Below are 24,944 nucleotides of genomic sequence, written 5' to 3' on the forward strand. Positions count from 1 at the left end.
TCAATCCCTTGATCTAAAGCCTAACTACTGTGATATCTAGGCATGAACCACACAGTACTGAGAACTGTCTATTTTTTAAAGTCCTAATAAGGTGGATTGTGCCTTGATGCCCCATATAACTGTACCCTGTCCCTTGATAAAGCCTTCCTGTTCCTAATCTCAATCTCCTCCACTCCCTCTCCCTCGCTCAGATGATGCGGAGTGCCAGCAAGTCCCTCAATGGTGTCATATCTGTCCTTTTTATTCATTGCAGGGTTTATTTTTAGCCTGAAACAACTGCTTCCTAAAAATGGAGTTCCTAATGACACAGGAGCTGGGCAGAGCTATGTAAGGTATCCAGGGCTTGGCCTCGCAGCTTCTCCTGTCTGTCTCTTTGTCTTCAGCCCAGGACTGCAAAGTTTGCTGCTTCCCACTGGCCTGGACTGATCATTAGGAAGGCAGAGGAAACTTACACTCAGTTCAAACTTCACCCTGAGCCTTTGGTTTCTTCTGGCTCTTTTCCCTTCCCTTCTCAGAGATATAAGAAAAGACACCCCACGCTGTCTCCCAATGAAGACAGCTTGCTGGCTACTGTCAGGTTTTTACCTGTTCTTCTGCTGCAGGGCTGAAGAGGGACTGGACTTCCCCACCTACGATGGGAAGGATCGGGTGTTTGACCTGAACGAGAAGAACTACAAGCAGGCCCTGAAGAAGTATGACGTGCTCTGCCTGCTCTTCCATGAGCCTGTGGGCTCTGATAAAGTCTCTCAGAAGCAGTTCCAGATGACAGAAATGGTACTGGAGGTAAGTGCTGGTGCATGTCTGGCTGCACAGCTGTTTCAGCCAGGGTTTACTACTGCAGTGCAGTTTGGGGCCATCTGGACTAGCCAGGGGAAAGGACTCAAAAGGTTCAGGTGGGACAGATCCCCAAAGTATTGGGTGTTGAATTCAGCTGAAACCCTTGGGTCTGGAAATCTCATGAGAATAGGTTTTCCGGTGCTAGTGTTAGAATTTCTGCATCCATCCAAAACCAAGAAACCTTTTTCTACAGAACCAGCAGAAAACAAGATGATTGAGCTTTCTCAACTCTCTGGAAAGAGTTGAGGCTCCAGTTTGAATGCTGGGCAAATTTTCAGGTTACTTCACATTTTATCCAAGCTGTTTCGCCTGTCCATATTTTGGACTTGAACCCAATTTTCTAGCCCACTAGGAGGGCTCAGCAGAGGAGCCCTTACTAAACAGTGCTGCAAAGACAATACTTAGCTGCCTTTTTAAAAAAGCTCTCAGTCCCTGCCAATGCTTAATCCTTTGTGCTCCCCTGACATTCAGTTGTCTGCTTGGAGTCTTTCTGTAGCTTCTTGTTAGTTTCTTCAATATAACTATCGGTTTCTGAGCTGGAGAATATGTGATTAATTTCCCAGCAAGGAGAGGTTCTAATTAACTGATCCTTTGTAAAGGGAAATGCAGTAAAAATTACATGGTAAATTTGTAGCACTGACTCTTGCTCATAAAGTGCCTGTAAACTACTGGGTCATATTGGGGTGGGGGGCACCTGAGTTTAAGGGGGGGGGGGGGGGGAAGTGTCTTTAGATATTCATTTTCCACCTTGGTTGAGGAAGCTCCCCTAATCTCAGCTCAGAAAAAGTAAGGAGAGAAGAAGGGACAGTTACACTTTGCTTCCCAGACCTGGGGTTTAAATGCGTTGCATCCTAATAGCATGGCAATTGAAAGCTAGAAAAATAGAGAGAACTACTGAGGGTTCACTATCCTGACAGCATGTTAATCCAGCTTCAGAATTACCCATGCAACTTAACAATGAAGGTGACAGAAAAACTAAGGAGATTTTATTCGCCCATCAAAATTATTACTTGCCCCAGGTGAAAGAGGAGGTAGAGTTCTCTGCAAAGCTGGGTGATCAGCTGAGTAACTTAACTGCAGATCTCTAGCTGAGAGGTTTGTACTGATGCTATAACTGCATTGTTATTTAATAGGATAGTTATGTGCTACATAAATGGCAATCGATTACTAAATACATATTTATGGAGGCTTGACAGAAGGTATCTATTATATATTACAGGTGCTATTCCCTGCCAAAAATCTGTCCGTGAAAGTCTGTCACTAGCTATCTTATTAAATGTGTATGTGAGAATTCCCCCCCTCCCCTGCAAGGGACAGTCCAGTGGTTAGGATATGATTAGCTTTGGACTCTGGAGACCTGGGTTCAATTCCCAGCTCTGCCACAGACTTCCTGTGTGACCTTGGGCAGGTCACTTAATCGCTCTGTGCCTCAGTTCCCCAGCTGTAATATGCAGATAATAGCACTTGACAGGGATGTTGTGAAGATAAATACATTAAGGTGCATGCGGTGCTCAGACACTACTGTTATGGGGCCATAGAAGTACCACAGATGGATAGAACTATCATTCAAAGTGCTACCAAAATAAAACTCACTTAAAATGTACTCCTAAGAATCTGCCTGTTGGCCTGAATGAAGTGCGTTGGTGGGGTTTGTCTGTTCATAGAATGCTTTGGTGTCCACAGTTGATGGGGCCTGGTGGCACACTGACATGACATTCTTAGCGGAGATGGTTGGAAAGTTTTTGTTCCAACATTTTTCCATCAGAAAATACCATTTGACTAACCTGAAATTTTTCATGAAATGGGCTCAATTTCAGCAAAATTTCATTTGGAAACAGATTAGAAAAAATGTTTTGAAAAGGTCAACACTTCCCCTTGTGACCTTTTCAGGATGGAAAGTTTCAATTTTTCATCTCTAAATGGCTTTTTGTTTCAACGTTTTATATAATAGATTTAAATGAAGGGTTGAAGTCAAATGAAACATTCTGAGTTTAGCTAAATAATTCCCCCTCGTCCCCCGAATTTCTATGTGCAAAAAATGTTGGCTTTTTGTCCATCTTGGAGATTTAAAAAAAAAAATTGCCAAATTTTTTTGTAAGATGGAAAATCTATGTTTCAACCTGTGCTAGTTCTGAGTTCTTGGTTGGGGGAAGTGGGGAAACAGGGTTCTCTAACAGCCCCTGCTGTAGGGCACTCTGAGGCATGAGAGCAACTTCTCATACGACGTTGTGGTGGTGGAGGAGGAGGAGTGTACAGGGAAGGAGATGAGACAGTGTCACAGGGATGGGGTGGGCAGAGACAGACCTTGCTTCAGAAAAGCAAGTAAGCACCTCATTAAAGTTAAGCACAGGTTTAAGTGCTTTGCTGAAACGTGGCCACAATGAGCAGACTGGAGAGTAATACATTTTCAAGGAAGCCACAGCTAGTGTGACCAGATAGCAAGTGTGAAATATTGGGACAGGAGGTGGGGGGTAATAAGGGGACTGTCCCTATAAAATCAGGACATCTGGTCACCCTAGCCGCAGTGCAGCCTCATGTGTACCTGCAAAGACATTGGCACAGTCTGATCACATATGTCCACTCTGACACGTTCATTTTCAGGGTGGTGAGACAATGTGCCTTGTCAACAAGTCATTGACTTGTTGGAGTAGAACATGTAGAGGTAACTGTGGCTGGAACAAGTGACCCAGAGGTTGACAGAGCCTGGAGTAAGACAATAAGTGTATATTGGAGCCTCCACAGTTCGCTTTTGTTTTATTAGAAGTGCAGGAGTCAAACCGGCAGTGGTGCTCTCAGCGCCACCTACAACCCAAACCCCGCCCACTCAAAGCCCCTGTGCTCAGATACTATGGGCATGGGCACACTTTAAACAGTCAGACAGCAAAGAAGAGTAATGCCATAGCGATGGTGCATGGGGATTGCTCATTGTATCTTCAGGTCCCTCTTTAGGGTTCCACCCTGGTGTGCACGGGGGGTCCCGCGCTGGAGTGTGCTGGGCTTCCTTGCTGGGTCTGGGATCCTGCACTGGAGTCTGGAGTCCTACTCTGGCTTGCAAAGGGGTGGACTCCTGTTTTCTGGCAACTGCTACTCCTTCCAGGTGCAGGCAGAGAGGAGGTATTCCTCAGCCGCTGTAGTTCCTTGGACCTGCTCCTCCATTTGCTGCCTGGCAGGGAAGGAACTATGGCTCCCACAGCTCCCCCATGGCAGTGGCTGCCAGTGTGGCACCTGGTGGGGGAGCAGCAGCTGGGGCTCTTCTGCCAGCCTCAGGCAGCTGCATTTCTGATTTTGTGCCACTCTCTGACTGTGGAGTGGTGCCACTAGGGGCTGGAAGGGAGTGTTGCAAAATGGCAGCAGAATGGTGACGGTAGGGGTGTGTGCCAGCTGCTTCTAAGCCCTGGCTAAAGGGCTTTTCTCTCTTGCTCTCCCCTTCCCCCTCCCACCATATTAATTGTTATTGTACAGCACCTATGGTGTGCTACTATAAGAGCCGCCATCGTGGCTGATCCTGGGGATTGAAGCAGAGACTTTCAGAGCTAAAAATATTAGTGTCTACAGCCTAAGTGAAAGAGCAAGGCTGGACCAGACCCCTGTCCTCTGTGGGCTGGGGCCACAACACACACTGATCACTGGGTTACACTAGGTGCTTCACGGATAAGTCAGCAGAAAAGTTCCCTGATGATCTCACTCTAAATAGGCAAAGTGCAAGACAATGAAGCTGAAGGGAGAAACATCCCCTCTCCTGCCCTTTCCTTTGGCACTCTCCCTTCCCCCCCTCCTTCTCCTTGGCATCCCAACCTCACTTCCTCCTGTTTCTCCTCCCCATTGCCTCCTCTGCTCTTGTGTTTTCAGTCCCCCTCCCATTTGAGACACCTGCCTCTGGACCCATCTCTGCAGCAAATATAAATTGAATCATTCCTCCTTCCAGTGGGACAGCATCCATTTCTAGGGACAATAATAATCTATGGGATTAGGGGTTTTGCTTCTAAAATGGAAGGTTTTAGCAAAGGAATTCAGGTTCTCAAATACTGACCAGGCAACTTGCAATCAGACATGGCCTACATCCCTGCTCCCCTCCTTTGTTCCTTGCCATGTGGGCGTGCGCAAGATCCTTAATAAAAAGAGGCTGATCTAGCCTGACCATTTTAAGTATCAAAGCAGCAGCACCCGCAGGCTGAAGTTTCATGAAGCATTGCCCTAGCACAAATTAGTCTTGTTGAAGTTAATAGAAGAGGAACATGCTGGTGCTTCCCATTCCAGAAGAGGTCTAGCAGCACACTGGTATTCTGCCCTCACAACAGCCAACACAGGCTGCTTTAGAATGCCTCTGCTCATAACATACTTGGCCAGTTCTGAAATACTCTAGATAATGGGCTATTCCTCCTCCGTACCTGGGGAGATCAGCTCCGGAGATCTAATTCTCTCTCTCCTAGCACATAAGGACCAATGTTCTTAGAGATGAAAAGGCAGCTTTTGCATCCAGCACTGGATTAGGATTAACATGGCAGTCAGGGGTCAGGTTTAAGGCCCAAATGGGACAAGAGTTTGGGTTTGGGTTAGATGGCACTGAAATCTCACCAGCTGTTCTCATGAGATTTGGGGCCAGGACAGTGGAAATTTTGTGAGATCAGCTATTCTCAGGATAGATCCACCAATTTGGGCTGAATTCCCTTGAGAACAGATGATTCGTGAGAGAACTCAGATGTATCTGAAATAGAAAATAGGCCTGTCATAGCCCTGGCTTTGCTCCCACTGCTAGACACTCACCAGGCTTCATACACTGGACCTGTGTGCTTTTAAGCTCGTCTGAGTCTGGGTAGGCTCCAGCACGGTTTCTTTCCTTGGCCTCTGGCACACTTCCTGGACACAGATTGTCTGCTACTCCTTCATGGAAACAGGTTCTGCAGCCCTGCTGCCATAGGCCCCCAGGACTAGTGCTGATCCCCTCCAAGCATTCCCAGAGTTAATCACTCCAACCTTATGGGCATCTCTGGTTTTACAGTTCATCTCTTCAGGGACCATGTGACAGTGGAAGCACATAACAGAGGCTTTGCAAAGGGTTCCAAAACCAATTATTCTCCACATTAGCTAGCACAAGAGATATACAGATCTAGACAAGTTAATAAACTCCTGGAAGTATTTCCCTGCCTCAGTTTCCTCACCATTCTTGAGCGATTTTGGGGCTTAGGTGAAAGTCCTCTAAGGAGTCCAGAATCTGCCCTCCCCTCTCGTGACTGCACGTGGCTTCTCCAAATCAAGGAGTCTTCTCTCTAACCTCTGCAGCCAGCTTCCTTCTTCCTCAGCTGGTCCTGCAGTTGGAAAGGACACCTCTGCTCTGCTACAAGACTTTCCCCTCTGTTCTTCTCCCCCACCTAAGCTTTTCTGTGAATTCCGAGTTTTTAAAAACTAGCACTACCACCTGGTTTGTTTGCCTGTTTGGGGATTTTTCACTCTCCAGACCTACTTCTGGTATGAGCTGGGAGGTGATTGGATAGCCCCCTCAGCATACCCACTGTTCAGCCTGAGCACAGGCATTAAGTTTAACAACCTCTTTTGTTTGTTCTGTAGCTTTGTCCAAGTGAGGGAGCGGTCACGATGCTGATATGCGTCAGGGACCCTGTTGGCCCATATTTGAGTCACTACACATTGAGGCATTCAGTAATACAGCAATTTCATAACATTAACCAGAATTCATAAAAAGAACAGGAGTACTTGTGGCACCTTAGAGACTAACACATTTATTAGAGCATAAGCATATGCATCCGAAGAAGTGGGCTGTAGTCCACGAAAGCTTATGCTCTAATAAATGTGTTAGTCTCTAAGGTGCCACAAGTACTCCTGTTCTTTTTGCGGATACAGACTAACACGGCTGCTACTCTGAAACCTGTCATAATTCATAAGTTGTACATACACTCCGCAGATCACCACAAGAGCCTTCTCGCTTTGACATGGAAATTATAGGGGTGACTTCAGCTTTGAATCTGATTCACCCCAGATATTCAAAGGTGCTAGAGCTTGGGGATCTAGTTTTGCACAACTGTAGTCCAGTATTAGTGCACATAAAACTACCCACTCTCTCTAGGCACCCATGTTGTACATTTGGTCCGTCTCCTTGATTGACTGAAAAGGATGTCATCCTTCTTCACTGAAAATATGCTCATGAGATGGGGACCTCAGTCCAGCACCCAGTGGACAGGTATCCACAGTACACAAGCCAGGTTAATTAGCACTGATTGGCCCTCTTGCTCGCAGCATGAGCAAGAGAGGCCAAAGACTGAATGGGCTACAGAGATTGAACATGCTTCTAACTCCTAAGGACAGTTCCTCCATGGCACAGATAAGGCACATGTGTTGGGCAGGGTGCATGGAGGAAGCTTGCACAGCTCCATTTGCCATATCTGTTCTGGGGATAAAGAGAAGCTTTCGCAGTCCATGGCTGCCAGCAAGTCCAGCAACTTTCATCAGTACTAAATTCATGAAGGGGGAAAAAAAAAGAAAAAAAAAAAGGGGGGGGGGGGGGGGGGGGGGGGGGGGGGAGGGGAGGAGAGAGAGAGATCATGCTCCAATACCCTGGCCTTGTGGGCCATATGTGCTGCTTTCTATCCACCAGCTACTGCATAGCAGAGAAGGAGCACTGACGTGCACCTAGAGCTGTGTGTCTGTACAGCTCAAAGCACTTTTTTTTTTTTTTTTTTTTAAGAGAGAGAGAGCAGATAAGCATCATTCTTCCCATTTTGCAGTTGTGTGAAATGAGGCCCAGAGCAGCCAAATGACTTGTCCAAGGTCACACAGCAAATCAGTGGCAGAGTCAGGAATAGAACGCAAGTCTACCCACACCTTGGTCTGTGCCCTACCTACTTGACTATCTTCCCTCTTTAAAAGACAAAGCACCCTTACCAAGTCTCAGCAGGGAGTTTTGACTAGGTGTGAGGAGTTAGTAATACAAAACTCCATGCTTTGCCCCCATTCCTGTGTTTGAAAGGGAGAGTGTGTGCTAAGATCACCCTCTGGTACTCCAGCTGTTCATGGCCAGATGTCATCAAGAAGCCATCAGTGAGAGTTCCTTGTTGGCTAAAGCATTATGAAAGTAGAAATGACAGCTGTTTGTTCTGGGAGCAGGGAACAACTCTTCTTTCCAAGAAAGTTCAACGATCAACTGGTCCTTGGATATAACCAACACTATGCGGCTGCTACATGGAGACACTACAGAGCCCTAAGGGAGAAGGGCTTGGGCTAGTATCCAAACACTATGCAAAGCCAGGGCTGCTACGGAGCCCCAGGTGATCCTAACACCGGGTAGGCAGCTGTGCTGTTTGCCCAACTGGATAGCAAGCACACTCTGAGGCTGCCATGCAAGCCTATTAAGCCATATGGATTGCTTCATCTTTTTATTGTCCTCCCTTATAGCATCTATATAAGAAGATTTGAGGATTGTCATTGTGTCAATGAAGCCTAGAACGTCTGTTGAGTCAGTGTGAACTAATGGAAACAGCTATAATCATGGTGGAGAGCTCCTTTTGTTCAGAAGATCCCAGTGATAATTGACCCTGGTGATTTGCAGTCAGTTACTGTCCAGTTTTTAAGTGCTCAGCCTTTCTGATTTTATGAATTTCACTGGTGTGGTGTACAGGTTAAAGACAGACATGTATTGTGCCATGCATGGGCTGCAGATACAAGAGGCTAAGCCTCCCCAAATTGGGCAAGAAATGCCAGACGCAGCTGAAGAGTTCAGATCCAGATGTGAATTCTCCCAAGTCTACAGGAGTTTCAGATCCAGGAATCTGTCTCGGAACCATTTCAGGTATCAACACAAAAACCCAAATTGTACCTGGCAGGGGGTCACAGCCCTGAGCCCTGCTCAGCACCAGCCAAACATGGAGAATAGAGAGGGTAAGCTGCACTGACCAAGGGGATGGTGCTTTATGCACCAGCCCCCGGACACTGAGGTGCTGGAGGAGGGATTGCGCTCCCTGAGCTCCCACTGAACCAGGGTGACTGCACTGCCCTCAGCATGGACCTGTGCATTAATGATGGAATCAGGCCTGAAGTTTAAAAGGAGACGCTCTTATGCTTAGACAAAGCAGGGCAGAGGAAACAGGGATTAGAAATGGCCTCATCACCACTGATTTTACACCTTCTTTCCCCCCCCCGCCCCCATCTGTGCCTTCTTGCCTCAGTTCTCTTCAGAGGGGAGTTTAGTTTTGTGGGCCAGTTGCACAGTGTTAGGGCAGATCTAGTTTCAAATACTGCAAACAGAGGGGCAGGCCAGCATAGATAAGTGACATGCCCAGCTCCACATGGCTGTTCAGTGGGTCGGCTGCCCAGCTCAGTCAGCAAAATAACCTTCCTGGTGATGCCATTGAGCAGTGGTTAAATGAAGTGCCAGGGAGCTGTGTGGGAATCATGCGGAGACATGACTGGACCCCAATCAGTGTCCCTTTAGCTCATGGTTGGAAACTTGTGCCTTGGCTGAGAGCACACTTCAAATTAGGAACGCCCAGTTCAGATAAAAATACAAACCTAATAATGTTCAACCTTTTGTCAGGCATCTAAAGAGCCTATTAAGTTCCCACTGTGCAGAGATACTCCACTGTGTGTAATTAATGCCCACAAAGCTGCATGCCAGGATCACTAGCTGAGAAATCCACCTTCCAGTGGGGGGACAGCCAGAGAAGGGGCTCAGCCAGAGTGTGACTTTTTGGTGTTGGCGTTTTGTCTTTCAAGGCCGGCTTTCTGATTTGAGGGGCAGCAGCCTTCTGGAGGGGAGCCTCGGTGCTGAGTGGCCTCCCCATCTGGTTCTAATGGAGAAAGGGGGAGACTGGGCGATAAGTCGGCTCCCCTCTGGTCCCAGTGCCGGAGGGTATGATCCCCAGTAGCCACTCAGCTAGGATGACCAGACAACAAATGTGAAAAATCGGGACGGGACGGGGGGCAATAGGAGCCTATACAAGAAAAAAAGACCCCAAAATCAGGACTGTCCCTATAAAATCGGGACATCTGGTCACCCTACACTCAGCTGAGCCCTACCACCTATGTTCACCCCTACCAACACACTCCAAGACTCAGATCTCAGAAGCCTGTGGGGCTGTCTGGTGCACAAGTTCTCAACAGCCCAGAGCCCCACTAGCAGAGCTATGGTGACAGATGCAATAGAGAGGCAACTAGGCACCACCACCCAGCTATTGCTGCAGCTGGAAGTGGAAAGAGGGTTTCCTTCTGCCCAACAGGTCATCTCTAGTGCTGAAGGCAGGGAAAGCCAATCACTGGGTGGAAGTGCAGGGAGGGAGACAGTCTATTATCCTGCAAGGTTGCACATGGACTCAAAACATTTGACTAAACACCCAGGTCTTTGGCCACTGCTCCAAACAGTTTCCCAGCATTTTTGACACTCACTGACAGCCAGTTCCTGACCATCAACATATGCTTTAGCTCAGAGCAGTGGTCTCCAACCTTTTAATGCCCAAGTTCACTTTTTGAATTTAAGGGCAACCCAGGATTTACCCCACCCCTTACCTGAGGCCCCACCCCTTCCCCGAGGCCCCACCCCTTCCCCAAAGCCCTGCCCACTCCATCCCCCCCCCCTTTCACCAGGCTGGGGCAGGGAGTGAGGTTTGGGAGAGGGTGCGGGCTCTGGGTTGGGGCTGAGGTGTTCACGGTGTGGGGTGGGGCTCCAGGCTGAGCCTGGGGTAGGGGTGCAGGAGAGGGCTCTGGGCTGGGGCAATGTTGGGGTGCAGCAGGCAAGAGGGGGTGCAGGGTCTGGGAAGGACTTTGGGTGTGGGAGGGACTCAGGGCTGGATGTTGGGGTGAGGGCTCCCACCAGGCAGCACTTTCTTCAAGCAGCTCCCAGTCGGCAGCACAGTGGGGCTAAGGCAGGCTCCCTGCCTGCCCCAGCCCCATACCATTCCAGGAAGGGGCCCAACATGTCCCTGCAGCCCCTGGAGGGGCACGTTGCCCCTCTCTTCAGGCACTGCCCCTACAGCTCCCATTAGCCACAGTTCCCCATTCCCGGACAATGGGAGCGGCAGGCAGGAGCAGCGACTGCAGGCAGGAGCAGCAGGCTTGCATGTGCTGAGACCCTTGGGGCGTGCTGGCCACTTCTGGGAGTGGCATAGGGCCAGGGCAGGCAGGGAGCCTGCCTTAGCCCCGCTACACTGTCAGAGCTCGTGATAGACTGGGAGATTCTCCAGGATCAACCAGTCGATCACAATCGACCCGTAGGTGACCACTGGACTAGATGATCGTAATGGCCCTTTCTAGCCTAAAAAAAAAAAAGAATTTCTCACTGGCCTTTCATTTAGGACAAAGCATCTGTTTAATAAACCTGCACTCTAAAATGGGCTGGAGGCTAAAAATGGGAAACGTCCTACCATCCTCAATCCCAAAGCTCATTGTTATCAAATGTGCCCTGCTGGAAGCACATCTGGGCCTTCCAGTTGACTCCCATGGCTGAGATGTAGATTTTGCTCCCAGAGGCTGCGTGCACTTGTAGCTGTACAGAGGTCTTGAAAAGAAAAGGGGGGAGGGGGAGAGAAGAGGGGGAAGAGGATTCAGATTATTGGACCTGAGGCAGTTGAGTAGCATTGCCTTAAATTTGTATTCCCTTAGATAAGTCACCTTAGCATAGAGGAGCCACCAGAAGGGCAGGAACAACAGGGAAATGTAAAAGGAAGAATGCAGCACCTTGCGGAGGTTTCCCTTCATTCTCTCTCCTTCCTTTCCAGTCTCTTATTCTTCCAGCTATGCAGACTGGAAAAGAAACTGTCCTTGCTTAGCAGGAAGCTATTAATGCCAACTCCCTCTCACAGGGTCCACTTACCACACATGGCACCTCCTCCTGGCCACTCTGGGGAGTCCACTTGTTCCAGGTCTGGGGTCCCCTTCTGCTCTCTGTTGCTACTCTCTCTGCAACTCCAGGTGCTCCTCCTTCATGACTTGACCCTCCAGTCAGGTCACTGCATGTTTCCCCCTTCTGGGGTACCAAAGTCTTTTATTACCAGCAGTCTTCCCATTCACTGCCACTTCTCCAGTGGCTGACAGGGGAACCCAGGCCCTCTACTCCAGGTTCCAGCTCAGGGAGCCTCTAGTCAGCAGCCAAGGTCTGTTCCCTTTTCCCTGTGCCTTTCCTTACCTTCTGGCTCTCCACTCTTCTCTGTGCTTGCCAGCCTCATCACAACTCCCTTCTCCCAGGGAGTAACCATAGGCTAACTGCTGCTATAGCATCAAACATCCCTCCCAAGAAGTGACTACAGACACTTCCCTGCAGCCTCTCTATCAGTTCCCTGGCTTTATAAAAGCCAGGCCTGTTCCCACACAGGTGAGCTTCCCCTAATTAGGGCTTTCCTCTCAGCCTTCAATCTCCCAGCTTGCAGGCTAATTGGCCCAGCTGGCCTCCATTAACCCCTCCAGGGTAAGTGTAGGGTGAACACCCCATCACGCTCCCCCAAAGGTCCAAATTCATCACCCCTGTCCATCCCTGCCGGTTGGGGGAGCTGAGAAATGCTAGCATTACAGTTAGGGGGGCCCTGCCAGGCATGAGGCCAAGGGAAGTTCAGGCCACAAAACAAGCTGCCACCCTACAATGGGAAGCAGACAAAGCTGAGATTTCCCCAGGGCTTCCCCCACCTTCCCTCGGCTTCTCTGCCATTTGCGAAAAAAACTGACATAAAATACAAGCCTCAGCATGAGCATTAATATTTCCATCAGAATTATAATCATCCCTCTCTGCGAAGTGAAGGAAGAATGGTCAGCTGCAGAGCTCAAGAACTGCCTTCCTCACAGTCTGCCCAGACAGGATGCCTCTCTGCCCCTCCTCTAGTCTACCCAACCTCACTTTTGCTATTATACATCCTGAGATTTTGGAAACAGCCTTGAGGGCCTTATTAATCACCCAAAAGCTTTCAGCCCCAAAGCCTAAGCCCAAGTAGGTACAGAGAGCTCTCCCTTAGGCCCCAACAGCTCTGGAAAGGAGATGTTTCCTCTCCCTGCGTGAGACAGAGATTCATGTTGCTGTTATTCCAGCTGTCAGTGATTCAGACTCATAGACTTTAAAGCCAGAAGGGACCATCATGATCATCTCAGTCTGGCCTCCTGCACATCACAGGTCTCAGAACTTCACCCTCCCAACATAGGCGCCAACTTTTCCCGGCACCAGTGGGTGCTCGAGCCCCCCCAGCCCTGCCCCAACTCCACCCCTGCCCTGCCCCCTCCCACCCCCATTCCAACCCCTTCCTCAAAGTCCCCCCCCCCAACTCGGCCCCCTCCCTGCCCCTATTGGACCCTTTCCCCAAATTCCCACTCCGGCCCCACCTCTTTCCCGAGTGCGCTGTGTTCCCACTCTTCCCCCCTACCTCCCAGCACTTCCCGTGCAAAACAGCTGTTTCACCGCGCAAGTGCTGGGAGCCAGGGGGAAAAGCGGAGACGCAGCGCACTCAGGGGAATAGGCGGAGCTGAGCTGGGGCAGGGTGGGGAGCTGCCAATGGGAGCAGAGCACCCACCAATTTTTCCCCATGGGTGCTCCAGCCCCGGAGCACCCACAGAGTCGGCGCCTATGCCTCCCAATCCGGTAATAGATCCCTAACTTCTGGCTGAGTTACTGACATCCTCAAACCATTATTTAAAGACAGTTAGGTCCAGTTCTTCCAAGACAGCCTTTTTCCTCCCCCTCACCATGCAGCTGTTATAGCCAAATTTCTCGCTGTTGAAGCAGACACCATGACAAGGGCTCGGGTGGGCCAAACCGTCAAGGGATCTGCTTTTAAAAGGCAGGGCAGAGATGGCTGTGTTTGCGCATTAGAGCCCCCTCCCTCTCACGGTCCTGAGCCAAAAGGATTGTCGAAGTTAGAAACATTATCTGTATTCAAATCCCACTGGAATCAGAAAATACTGTAAGTGGATACATAAATGCCAGATACTGTATAAAGCAGGGTCAGCCAGCCAAGGTGCTGTGTCTCTGGCATTCTCTGTGCTCTGATATTTGATGGTGGATCAAATGCAGTGGCACGGAGAAGGCCATACCTAGGCAATGCATCAGACTCCCCCAACCAGCTGGGGTTAGGGCAAGGGCAGTCAGGCTGGTCAGTTCCTGTGTAGCTGGCATTATGGAGAGATTCCCCAGTGCGGGACTCTGGAGTGCCACACATGGGCACATGCTGTACAGCATACCTGACGTTATCTCAGTGTGACTGTCCCAGCAGAGCAGTCTGTTTGCCTGCATAACTCCCTGCTCAGTGCTCGCACACTGGCATATTAATACATACCCTCACAGAAACACTGCCAAACACACATACCCACAGAGAGAGACACGTCCAGAACTACTCCCCCACACACAACACATACCCTAATAGACCCAGCTCCAAACACACATGCACACACAGAATTCCTATCACACATACACACCTCCAGCCATACTTTCCCCCTCACAAACTCTAACAAACACATATGCACACACTATCTCTCTCTCTCACACACACACACACTGTCCTACCACAGAGGCTCTGATCCCATCTCCCACATTTTCCTACACACACTTACCCCAACCACCCATGCTCACAGTCGCACTCACCCCGCTGCCTGTGCCATGCCCCCACAAAAACTCAACCCCATTCACCCAACCACTCTTATACCTGAACGCTCATGTACACATGTGCCTATTCACAATCCCATCACGCAAACACCCTCGCTCACCCACACCCCCTCACCCACCCCCGTCCATGTGCACATAGCAGGTGTTTACACCTCAAAAGATGGAGACACATTTCAGAGCCCAGTTAAAGGCCTTTAGACACACCAGCCCAGATCCCAGTGTGTGGGGCCAAGGAGTGTTTGGCTGATAATAGCCATAGTCTTAGTTTCTTGGGCTGAACATATTTTATCTCAGTGCTCTCCTCTGGTCACAGGGCAGGCAGGGGCTCGAGTGCTGGACTCGGGGCCTGAGGAAACTGTTATTGGTCTATCAAACGTCCTCACTGTGGCAATCTGCTTACAATACTGAGTATTGCTCAGGAACCTCATACACTCCAGGGCTCACCATTCCTGTGTTCAGCAAAGAGGTTCTCTGGATAGGCAGCCCCTCATAACATGGAACAGGAAGGGATTTCATCCGCCACAGACCTCTGCTTAGCTGGCTAAGTACCCTAAAAGAGGGTTTAATCTTCCTCTGAATCATCAATTGCTACTACCAGATGCCTAATGCGGGTTTACATGGACAAATGGTCTGAACCAGTAGGGTAGGAGGTGGGGCACCTGGCTAGTGAGACCAATGTTCTCAGCCAGTATAGCGGAAGGTAGAATAAGGGAAATAAGAATTAAGTGCCCTAAGGGTATACTCCACTATGACAGAATTCTTTATGTTTTTCTGTATACAAATGGTAACCATAAACTTTCAGTCTGCTATCTGTCTTAAATAAGGAAAACAACAAAACAAGAAAGAACAAAAATAAAGTCTCCATGAAAGAGAGCCCAGTGAGTGTCTCCTTTGTAACATGCTGCATCAACTCTGCCTCACAAAATGGCAGCTTCCTTCACCAAGGACAAACCCCAGGAAGTTGTAAAGAGGAAACAAAATCAGAATAGTTATATGACTAGCTACACTACAAAGGGGAGGACTAGGGTGACCAGACAGCAAGTGTGAAAAATCAGGACGGGGGTGTGGGGTAATAGGAGCCTATATAAGAAAAAGACTCAAAAATCAGGACGGTCGCTATAAAATCGGGACATCTGGTCACCCTAGGGAGGACTGGGGGTGAAGAAACTGGAGCAGGCCTGGGAACATATCCTTTGGGGGAATGGGAAGCATAGGTGTGAGGGGTGGGGGGATGGACCTGGGGGCACATTGTTAGGGTTAAGGGAGTGAGAAGGCAGGGTGTGGGGAGGGGATGTCCTTTGGAGCAAGGGGGAGTCTGATTGTAAGAGTGGGGTGGTAGTCGAGGACATATTTTGTGGGGGAAAGGAGAGCATAAGAGTAAGGAAGTGGGGTGCAGGCATGGGAGCACGTACTTTGTGGAAGGGGAGAAGAGAAGAAAAATTTCACAAATAATTGTATTTCCCATTGTCCAAGCAAAGCATCTAACAGCTTAGCCATTAAAGTGCCTCGTTTTGCCCTAAAATTTTGGCAAAGGGTTTAACTGCTGCCAATGAATGGTGATGACTTAACCACGCATCCCTAATGAGAGACTCGGGTTCTGTAGCCAGCGTTTATCTTTCTTAATCTCCTGTCACCCTTGGGTTCAGACACAGGCTATTTATAGGAGGGAGGTTAGCATGCTGCACTTCTAAGGGAGGCAGCAGCTCAGAGCTATTGTGTGACATTCAAACTAGCCGGGAGGCGGGGTGTGGAGAGCACAGGATGCCCACAATGCTAGGCCCTGAAATGGGCCTTGCATCACTCATAAATCATGCCACAATATGCCTGAAGGTTTTCTTTCTCCATCTAGTCTTGTGGTGGCGTCCAAATGTAGCCATGTCCTAATAGGGGCATCCCTTTCCTACAAGTCATGGAGCTCCGTTCCTTGGGTCATAATGTTCCTCAAATACCAGTATGCAGAAAAAAGAGCTGTGGGGTTTTGTGGCGGTGAGCTGCCTTGTGACACATTCCTGGCCATGCCTCCTCCTTCCCCTGGCATACCCTCTGCCACACACACACATACACACGGATCTGCCCTCAGCACACACCCTGAAGCAGCAGCTCTTGTGAAGGCAAAGAGGCCCATGCACCAGAAGTATTCTCCAGGGGCAGGGCTTTCCAGCTGCTTTGCAGCCTCTTCGTGTCATTGGCACTGGTAGGGTCTGGGGCATTCTCTGTGGCAGAGTCAAAAAGGCTTGTCACTTGGGAGCTGGGACTGGGTGGGACTGGAGGTGGCCATGCAGTGGAGCGAGCTATGCTTAGTCATTAGAAGCCATTTCCTGTGCTATCTCAGCCAATTTGTACTGGGATTTTGTTTGTCTTGTTGCCAGTATCCAGCTGGCCTCTGAAGTTAATTGAAACAGTCTGACTGGCTAATCTGGATCCAGTGACATCATAGCTCTCTGCTTCCCACAGCACCATATCTCTCCCAAACGGCTGAAGCATGTTTGCGTTGAACACTCCTGAGCTTCTGGTTCATTCAGGAGAGACAGTGACAAAGGGGGCAGAGAGTGGAGATGAAAAGAAAAACCCCTAGTGACCAAGAGGAGCAGCAAGAGAGGCAGACAGCCATACAAGCTATTCTAGGAGATAAGGCACTGGTCTGTATTTCAGGGTTCTTCTCAGCTCATGCCCCAGCTCTGCCACTGACTACTATGTGACCTTAGGCAAGTCATTTCATCTCTCTGCATCTCTGTTTCCCCTACATGTGTCCTGAGCAAGGCAATGACTTGGGCACAGTTTGTCTTTGCAGTGAGCTTGGCCCCCAAGTTTCCGATTGTTATCTGCTGCTTACTGTGAGTAGAAATGTATGGGTTAAAATAAGTGGGTTCCCCTCTGCGTGGTGCTATAGGCTGGGGACTATGTGTTTTATATCAATGCAAATGGATCTTTTTTCAACGGTGCCTCCCACACTTTTTTCAACGGTGCCTCCCTGATTCGGGCTGTGAGCCTTCTCCCAACACCTGACTATCTGAGAGTAGTTAGCAGCAGATACTATCTTAAGCCAACCCAGGTCTGTGAGCGAGTGGGATGAGATCCAGTCACTGTGCCCTATGGGTAGCATACCTCAGCCAAGAAATGGCAAGTGATATGATCCACACATCAATTCTGCCCAGAAAGCAGAATGTGGGTCACTTGTCACTATGGTGCTGTCCTGGTTGGTCCTGATGACTTTTAACTGTCTTTTGGTGTTCATTTGAAAGACAAGGCGGGTGAGGTAATATCTTGTATTAGACCAACTGCTGTTGGTGAGAAGGACATACTTTTGAGCCACACAGAGCTCTTCCTCCCACCTGGAAGAGGTGCTTAGATCGTCACAGCTAAAGACAAGATTGAACAGACTGTTTGGCATAAGTAATTAGCACATATTCTAAGGGACCATTCAAGGTGAAGTGTCCTGTAGTCATAGGACAAAAAGGGGGAGTTAGTGGGTTACAGATCGTTGTAATAAACCATAAATCCAGTGTCTTTATTGAGGCCATGATTTTTAGTATTTAGCAGAGTTATGAATTTAGGCTCCCAGGCTCATCTTTTGAAGGTGCTGTGCAGGGTTCATTTGCGGATGAGGCCTGAGAGGTCAGACACAGAGTGCTCACCCACAGGTGATAGGGTGTTTTTGTCTTTTAGCATTTTCCTGTGTGAGTTCATCAAGAGCATATTGTCCTCATTTCACCCACATAATTGTTATTGGGCATTTAGATAGGGTGACCAAATGGCAAGGGTGAAAAATCGGGACAGGAGGTGGGGGGTAATAGGCGCCTATACAAGACAAAGCCCTGAATGTCAGGACTGTCCATATAAAATTGGGATATCTCATCACCATACATTTAGTGCACTGGATGAAGTAAACCACATGTGTAGGACCCCTGGAGCTTGAAAGATGAGTTGTGGGGATTGTTGATCATTGTAACAGATGCAGTGGAGATATGTCTGCAGGTTTTGTATCCGTTTTCTGGCAGGGTCTCGTGCCGCTTTGAATTGATGTGTCCTGGTCTGTGGGGAGCTTGCTTCTGATGAGCTTGGGGGGCATTGTTTGAAGGCCAGAAGACAGGGGTCAGGAAAGATTTCTTTCAGGATGGAGTTCCCATTGAGTATGGGTTGTAATTGTTTGATGATACCCCTTAGGGTTCCAGTATGGTGCGGTAGGTGCCAACTAGGGGTGTGCGGTCAGATGGGGGTTTATTTTGGTATTGAAGTAGGTTCTCTCGGGGTATTTGGGTGGCCTATGTTCATGGCATTTATGTTCCTGTCTGGGTTCTCCTACAGCTGGCTGCCCAGGTCCTGGAAACTAAAGGTTTCGGCTTCGGGTTTGTGGATTCCAAGAAAGATGCAAAAGTTGCCAAAAAGCTGGGTAAGTTTCATCTCTAAAATCTCTGAAAACATACACAGAGCACATGGGAAAGGTACCACACTGACAGCCCTGGAGAGGGCAACCAACTCATTATCCACAGGACAGAACGGTAGTGACAGCTTTCCACATGCATGCTGCCCCACCCAGCTCTAAGGGAATCATTCACTGTGTAAGGGCCAGAGGGGAGTTCAGGATCCATGATCCTTTCCCCCTTTTAGCTTCCCTTGCTGAGACTGCCAACAAAGAAGCCAGTCCTTGCTATTTGTGATGGTTGGATGGAGACTCACAATTCATTTAACAGAGCGTTGTCAGAGGGTAACAACCCTCCAATTCCCTTAAAGGACTAATGGACTTAATATATTTGTCCTGTCCAGGAGGGGGCTGGGCAGTACAGAACATCCATTTCTGGGGGGAAATGCAGGACTGGGGCGTGTGGGGGTCACCCTGCAGTATAACCCAGGCTGGTGAGAGCCAGGGTGTGGCTTGCATGTGGAAGGCTGTTTGTGAGCAGCCCAGATAGGAGCTACTTCAGCAAGGCATTGTAAGGCACCCCAGGTTGCAGGGCAGGGGTGACAGCCCCCCACTGATCCAGACTATACCCTGGTATATCACAGTGGTGTGCAGTCAGTCCTGCACTGAGCCAGATTTGAAGTAGTGATGTAGAGCTGAAACTTTCCGTAGCATATCACCAGTCCCCAGGAAATCATCCAGTCCCTTAACACATCCCAAGCTCTTCCTGGAAGATCCTCTCCTCCCCCAAAGAAGATGGGCACCCATCCACTTATGACTATGCTCAGGCACTGTTAGACTTTTTTTTTCCAGTCCATTTTCTCTCTCTTGTTCTTTCTTTTCAAACTCTTTTTTCTCTGCCTCTGAGCATGGTGGTGGTTTTTGGGTTTTTTTGTGGCTCTCCTTCCTGCACCCCACTTAGCAGGAGGCTACAAACTGCTTCAGATAGGAGCATTCACTGGTGGCAGGTTGCAGCTCAGTTGAATGTTACAAGAGCAGAGGAGAATAGCTAGATTCTGTAGCCTGCTTCTTGAGCCTGCAGTTCTATACAAGTGAGCACTCCTATGGTTCTCTACATTAGGGGCTACTATGGGAGGAGAGGGAATGGGACGGGCTTTCAAGAAGCCAGTCATTGCATTACTTCATGGTTGTGGGAGCATACTTATATTGGGAATGGTAGATCTGGAGTCATGCTACTTTCTTCACCCCCAGTGTTCTTCTCTGTCCCCTGCCCCCTAGACTACTTGTGATCACCCCTACAGGGGCTTGCCTCTCTAGTTGTGAAATATTGCCATCCCTAAAATGGATTCAAACTGATGACCTACTATAAGAGGTGTAAGGTTGCTGCATTCCACCCCAGAAGTGGCTGCATTTCAGGGGTGGGTGATATCTTTATATCTAGTCTGTGAAGCACTTTGGAATCCATCTATATACATGGTGCCACACAAACATAAGCTAGGCCTAGGTGAGTCTTAGAGAGTTTGAGACTCACTTTGGCTTATTGCTTAGTTCTTATTTTATACAGACTTGGCACAACCATCTCTAGGGATCCACCCACAACCATGAAGTCTAGATCCCAGATCTGAATCCAAACCAATTTTCTGAAAGTTCTGGGGTGTTTGGTTTTGGAACACCAGTTAGAGCCCAAGATTATTTATTTGTATTATTTGCTTAGCAAAATTCTTGCACTTTAAAGCGAAAGAAGCCCAAGTCATGAAGCTCACATCTGAATCAGAAACTGAACTTTCTCAAAGTTTGAGAGAAAACTGATCCAAGGTTCCAGATCCGGCCTGTCCCTAGTTGTGACGTCTCTCAGCGGATAGATCAGATTTGTTTCCCACAGGGAACTTTCACTGGCAAGTAGGCACACGCAGCTGGGCTGCTAACCATATTTTCCCAGAATGCACCATTAACCCTTTCTGTAGCATACTGACCATGTTGCGTCTCTTCATCCCCTTCTTCCAGGCTTGGATGAAGAAGGAAGCCTCTATATCTTCAAAGAGGAGCGTATGATTGAATTTGACGGGGAACTGGCTGCAGATGTCTTGGTTGAATTCCTCCTGGACGTAAGCACAGATAAGATCAGAACTGGGCAAATACTTCCAAAATGTTTTTGCAAATATTTGCCACAAATGAGCTTCAGCCCTATTTGCAACTCCTTCTTGTCTGAAAACATGACTTAATTACCCCACACCCTTTTGTATGTCACAGACGAGGGACCTGACTTCAGTTGGGGAAACAGTTGAACCGCAGGCCCTGTTTAAAGATAAAACTGTAATGGGGGCTGGCAGCTAATTTTCTGGGATAGCAGGAAAAACTCCATCTCTGCCTAAAACCAGGGTAAGTTACAGGAGACCAGAAGTTGGTGGCAAGAGATATGGTGCAGGGCCTGGTTTATAACAGCTTACTGCATGGATGGTAGTGAAGCTACTTTTAATTTACATTAAGTAAATTAGGCAAGAATCAGGCCCACAATATGTGCATCCCACTTGTCCTCAGCTTCTCATCTGGAAGATGGCACATCCGTCAGCATTATGCTGGGTTACTGAGTCAGTACTAGGGTGACCAGATGTCCCGATTTTATAGGGACAGTCCTGATTTTTGGGTCTTTTTCTTATATAGGCTCCTATCACCTCCCACCCCCGTCCCGATTTTTCACATTTGCTGTCTGGTCACTCTAATCAGTACAGACTTGCAGGGAACAATGCTGCATATTGGCTTCCCACCAGAAGGACGCTACTTCTGATATTGCTCCAGGGCTGGGCTCAGGGTAGGGATAGGGTCTCTGCTTTGGTGTGATAATGATTCTATGGCAACGACTTTGTGGCCCCCCAGCACTTTGCTATCATCAATAGCTGTTATAGGGTTCATATCCTCTGTCGGACAACCACTAGAGGGTCCTATAGTAACAAACACTGGAGCTGTTCTGGTTTTCCAGCTACTTTCTAGTAGGAGATAGCAAACACACATGATGCACACCCAAGCGTCATTATGTAGCACAAGTCGCTTGGTATGATGTTTTGTTTGATGTATTTTGACATGTGCATATAAAACATATGCAGTGACAAAAGAGAACAATGATCTTCTCTTCTCTCAAGAGGTGCCTTGTAATAAAGAAAATCCCAAACAAACAAGGGACAAGAATGACAGAAAATATCTAGTGTGTGAGCAGAATTGTCCCTTAAGAAAATGGGCCCAATTCTCTCTCATACAGCTTTTATACTGATCTCTCTCAGTAGATAAAGGGGGGAGGGATAGCTCAGTGCTTTGAGCATTAGCCTGTTAAACCCAGGGTTGTGAGTTCAATCCTTTAGGGGGGCATTTAGGGATCTGGGGCAAAAATCTGTCTGGGGATTGGTCCTGCTTTGAGCAGAGGGTTGGACTAGATGACCCTTCCAACCCTGGTATTCTATGATTTCCAGTGCAGTCACTTCTGATTTACACCAGTGTCATTGAGAGGGCAATCAGACCAATCCTTTCCTTGTCTGTGGCAGCTTAAGAAATCAAAGGCTGAGGTATGCACTAGACTTGGGTTTGAGCTGCAGACAGGTCTGGAACCCCTTCTTCCCTCAGAACTTGATTTGATATAACCCACTGCACAGATAGGGTCAGCCATAAAAATTCAGATTCAGATCCAAACTTTCCAGAAGTCTCTGGTAGTGTTAGGCCTAACTCTGACTTGCCTTTGAAATTACATTGTCACCCAGCATCATTTATTTGTTTACAATGTCTTCCCCCTTTAGCCTCAACCATTTGCACTAAAGGAATTCAAATAACCTCATGTTGATAATCAATAGTTTGTCAATGTAAAGGAGCAGACTCACGCCTGCAGGCGCCTCCTGCTGGTCATCCAGGGAATTAGCTCTCCAGCCTCTGGAGCGCCCTCTACAGGCTGGTGATCCACCTGTCCTCTCCTTCTCAGCTCCCATGTCCCTCCCAGGACCCCAGTGCCCCTTGCTCTGGGTGCTGCCCCCCTGGCAGTACCCACACACTAGGTCTCCCCTCCCAGGGGAACCCCCACCCACTATCCCCACCTTGCCTCAGCACTAGCCCACTGCCAGTCACCAACTAGCCCCCGCTCCCTGGGGCAGACTGCAGTACAGACCACACATCACTGGCAAGGGGGGTTTGGACCTGCTGCCCTGGACTGCCCTCTGCAACCCCCAGTACCCCTTAGCCTTCCACTAGGCCACAGCCTGGGGCTTTCCAGGCTAGAGCTCCCCAGCCCTGCTCCACTCAGGTATACTATCCCTAGCTTGCTGCAGCCAGGCCCTTCTCTCTCTGAGTGCAGAGAGAGACTGCTAAGTATCTGGCTGCCCTGGCCTTTATAGGGCCGGATGAGTCTGTTTGGGGCGTGGCCGCAGCTGCAGCCACTTCCCCCAATCAGCTCAGCCTAAAGGCTGCTTTCTCCAGCCACAGCCCCCTCTGGACCGGAGCGGGGTTACCACCCCGCTACAGTCAATAATCAATAACTGGTAGGAATTTTAACTGTGATTATATATTTAGTGAGAAGTGTTCTCTCCAGTTCAGATGAGTTTAATAATAACAGACCTCTGATAAGTCAGCTTTGATTGTATTTATTAATCAAACAGTTAAGAAAAACAGTATATACACAGGGAGGCATACAATTACCAATAGCTGTGGAAGACCTTCCCTGTAGTTTCTAACATTTGACATCCAGTCTGCAGATGATCTTACTTCCCCCTCTGATTTAGGAGCAATCACACCCTTGTTACCCTTATTGTGTGTCATTCTGGTCTTTATCTAATTTCTCTTTCTGGTACATACATCTCCTTACCTGATTTCCAAGGTTCCTTGTTACATTGCAACTTTCCAACTGTATCATCACCTGGTGGCTAGTCAGTGACTATGCCCTTTTTTGGATAATTTCATCCATTACACATCTTGTGGCCAGCACACTGTAAGAATAGATCTTAAAAATAGCATTCAAAATAAGCGAAGGGTTACTGCACAATAAAATTCCAGTCTTTGTTAGATATTGTTATCTTAACTGCAACACTATGGGAGTCTTGCTCCCAGGCAAACCTTAAAATCTTTCTTGGCCTATCTTAAGTGTCAACACTCAACTTCATCAACAGCTACTCTCCCAACCACCCCTCCAGCCTCTCTCAGCTGCTGATCACTCATTCCCCCCAACCCAAAGACACCCACCATCCTGCCTCCTAGCACTCATTCCCCCACCCCACCAGGTTCTCTGTGATCCTTTGGGCTGCTGATTGCTTCTTCTGTCTTCCCACAGCAGACCTATTCCTCACCCAGCTATCTGACCATCATACAAACCCCCTGGAGATGCCCCATTCTGTGGCCAGGTCCCAAATTCTCCCTGTCCACCTTCTCTCTGTCAACCATTCACTTCCCTGGTCCAGCCTTCCTTACTGACAGCTCCCTTTGAGGGTGCTCTCAGCCAACTCGACTGCGGGTTCCTTGCCTCAGGGCTGGGTTGGGAACTGTCGGGGTTGGGTAAGGCTTCTGGCAACAGGGAAGCATGCTAAGACCTCCCCTTTAGGCCCTCTGTAAAAGTAGCCTGTAGAAGGCTGGTGCTGCAAAAGTAGGATTGCTTATCAAATACATTTGTCATGGCAGTTGCTGGAGGACCCAGTGGAAATCATCAACAGCAAGCTGGAGCTACAGGCCTTCGACCGCATTGAGGACGAGATCAAACTCATTGGCTACTTCAAAGGAGAAGACTCTGAACGTGAGATTGACCTGTTCCTTGCTCTAGTCTAGTTGGGCTCTAGGAACAAGGTGGGGGATTCCTGATCAGGGATCTTAAGAGGGGAAGGTGTGCCAGAGAGGATCAAAATCTCTGTCAACAGGTGGAGGTGAGCTGAGAGCACCTGGAAATTTTGATCTGCTCTCTTTGTTTGAGCTTATTCACATGTTAAATAAAACAGCAAAAAACTGTACAGCAAAAGCATAGGTGTTCCAATCCTAATCCCACTGTAGGGTCGTAGGAGCGGCTGTTTCGGAACAAACCATTGACCCATCTACTCTGGTTTCCTATCTCCCTGCCACAAGTCGTCCAGCTAGTCCTGTATCCTGTCTGTAATAATGGTCCATGCCGGATGTTTCAGAGGATGATGAAAACCCTCCAAAACAAAGCACCTA

At 48.6% G+C, this 24,944-nt stretch overlaps 1 protein-coding gene across 2 annotated transcripts in view; it reads left to right on the plus strand.

Annotated features, from left to right (window-relative positions):
- The first annotated feature begins 283 nt into the window (after positions 1–283).
- The window catches only part of CASQ2 (calsequestrin 2), a 56,994-nt gene continuing 32,333 nt past the window's right edge, over positions 284–24,944 (plus strand). For both annotated transcript variants that reach the window (XM_034788851.1, XM_034788843.1), the window contains exons 1-4: positions 284–783; positions 18,722–18,806; positions 20,781–20,881; positions 24,420–24,531. In XM_034788851.1, the coding sequence (XP_034644742.1) occupies positions 550–783; positions 18,722–18,806; positions 20,781–20,881; positions 24,420–24,531 (532 nt within the window). In that variant the 5' untranslated portion in view covers positions 284–549. The remainder of the gene's footprint in view (positions 784–18,721; positions 18,807–20,780; positions 20,882–24,419; positions 24,532–24,944) is intronic.

The sequence above is a fragment of the Trachemys scripta genome, chromosome 1, assembly GCF_013100865.1.
Source record: "Trachemys scripta elegans isolate TJP31775 chromosome 1, CAS_Tse_1.0, whole genome shotgun sequence".
NCBI lineage: Eukaryota > Metazoa > Chordata > Testudines > Emydidae > Trachemys > Trachemys scripta.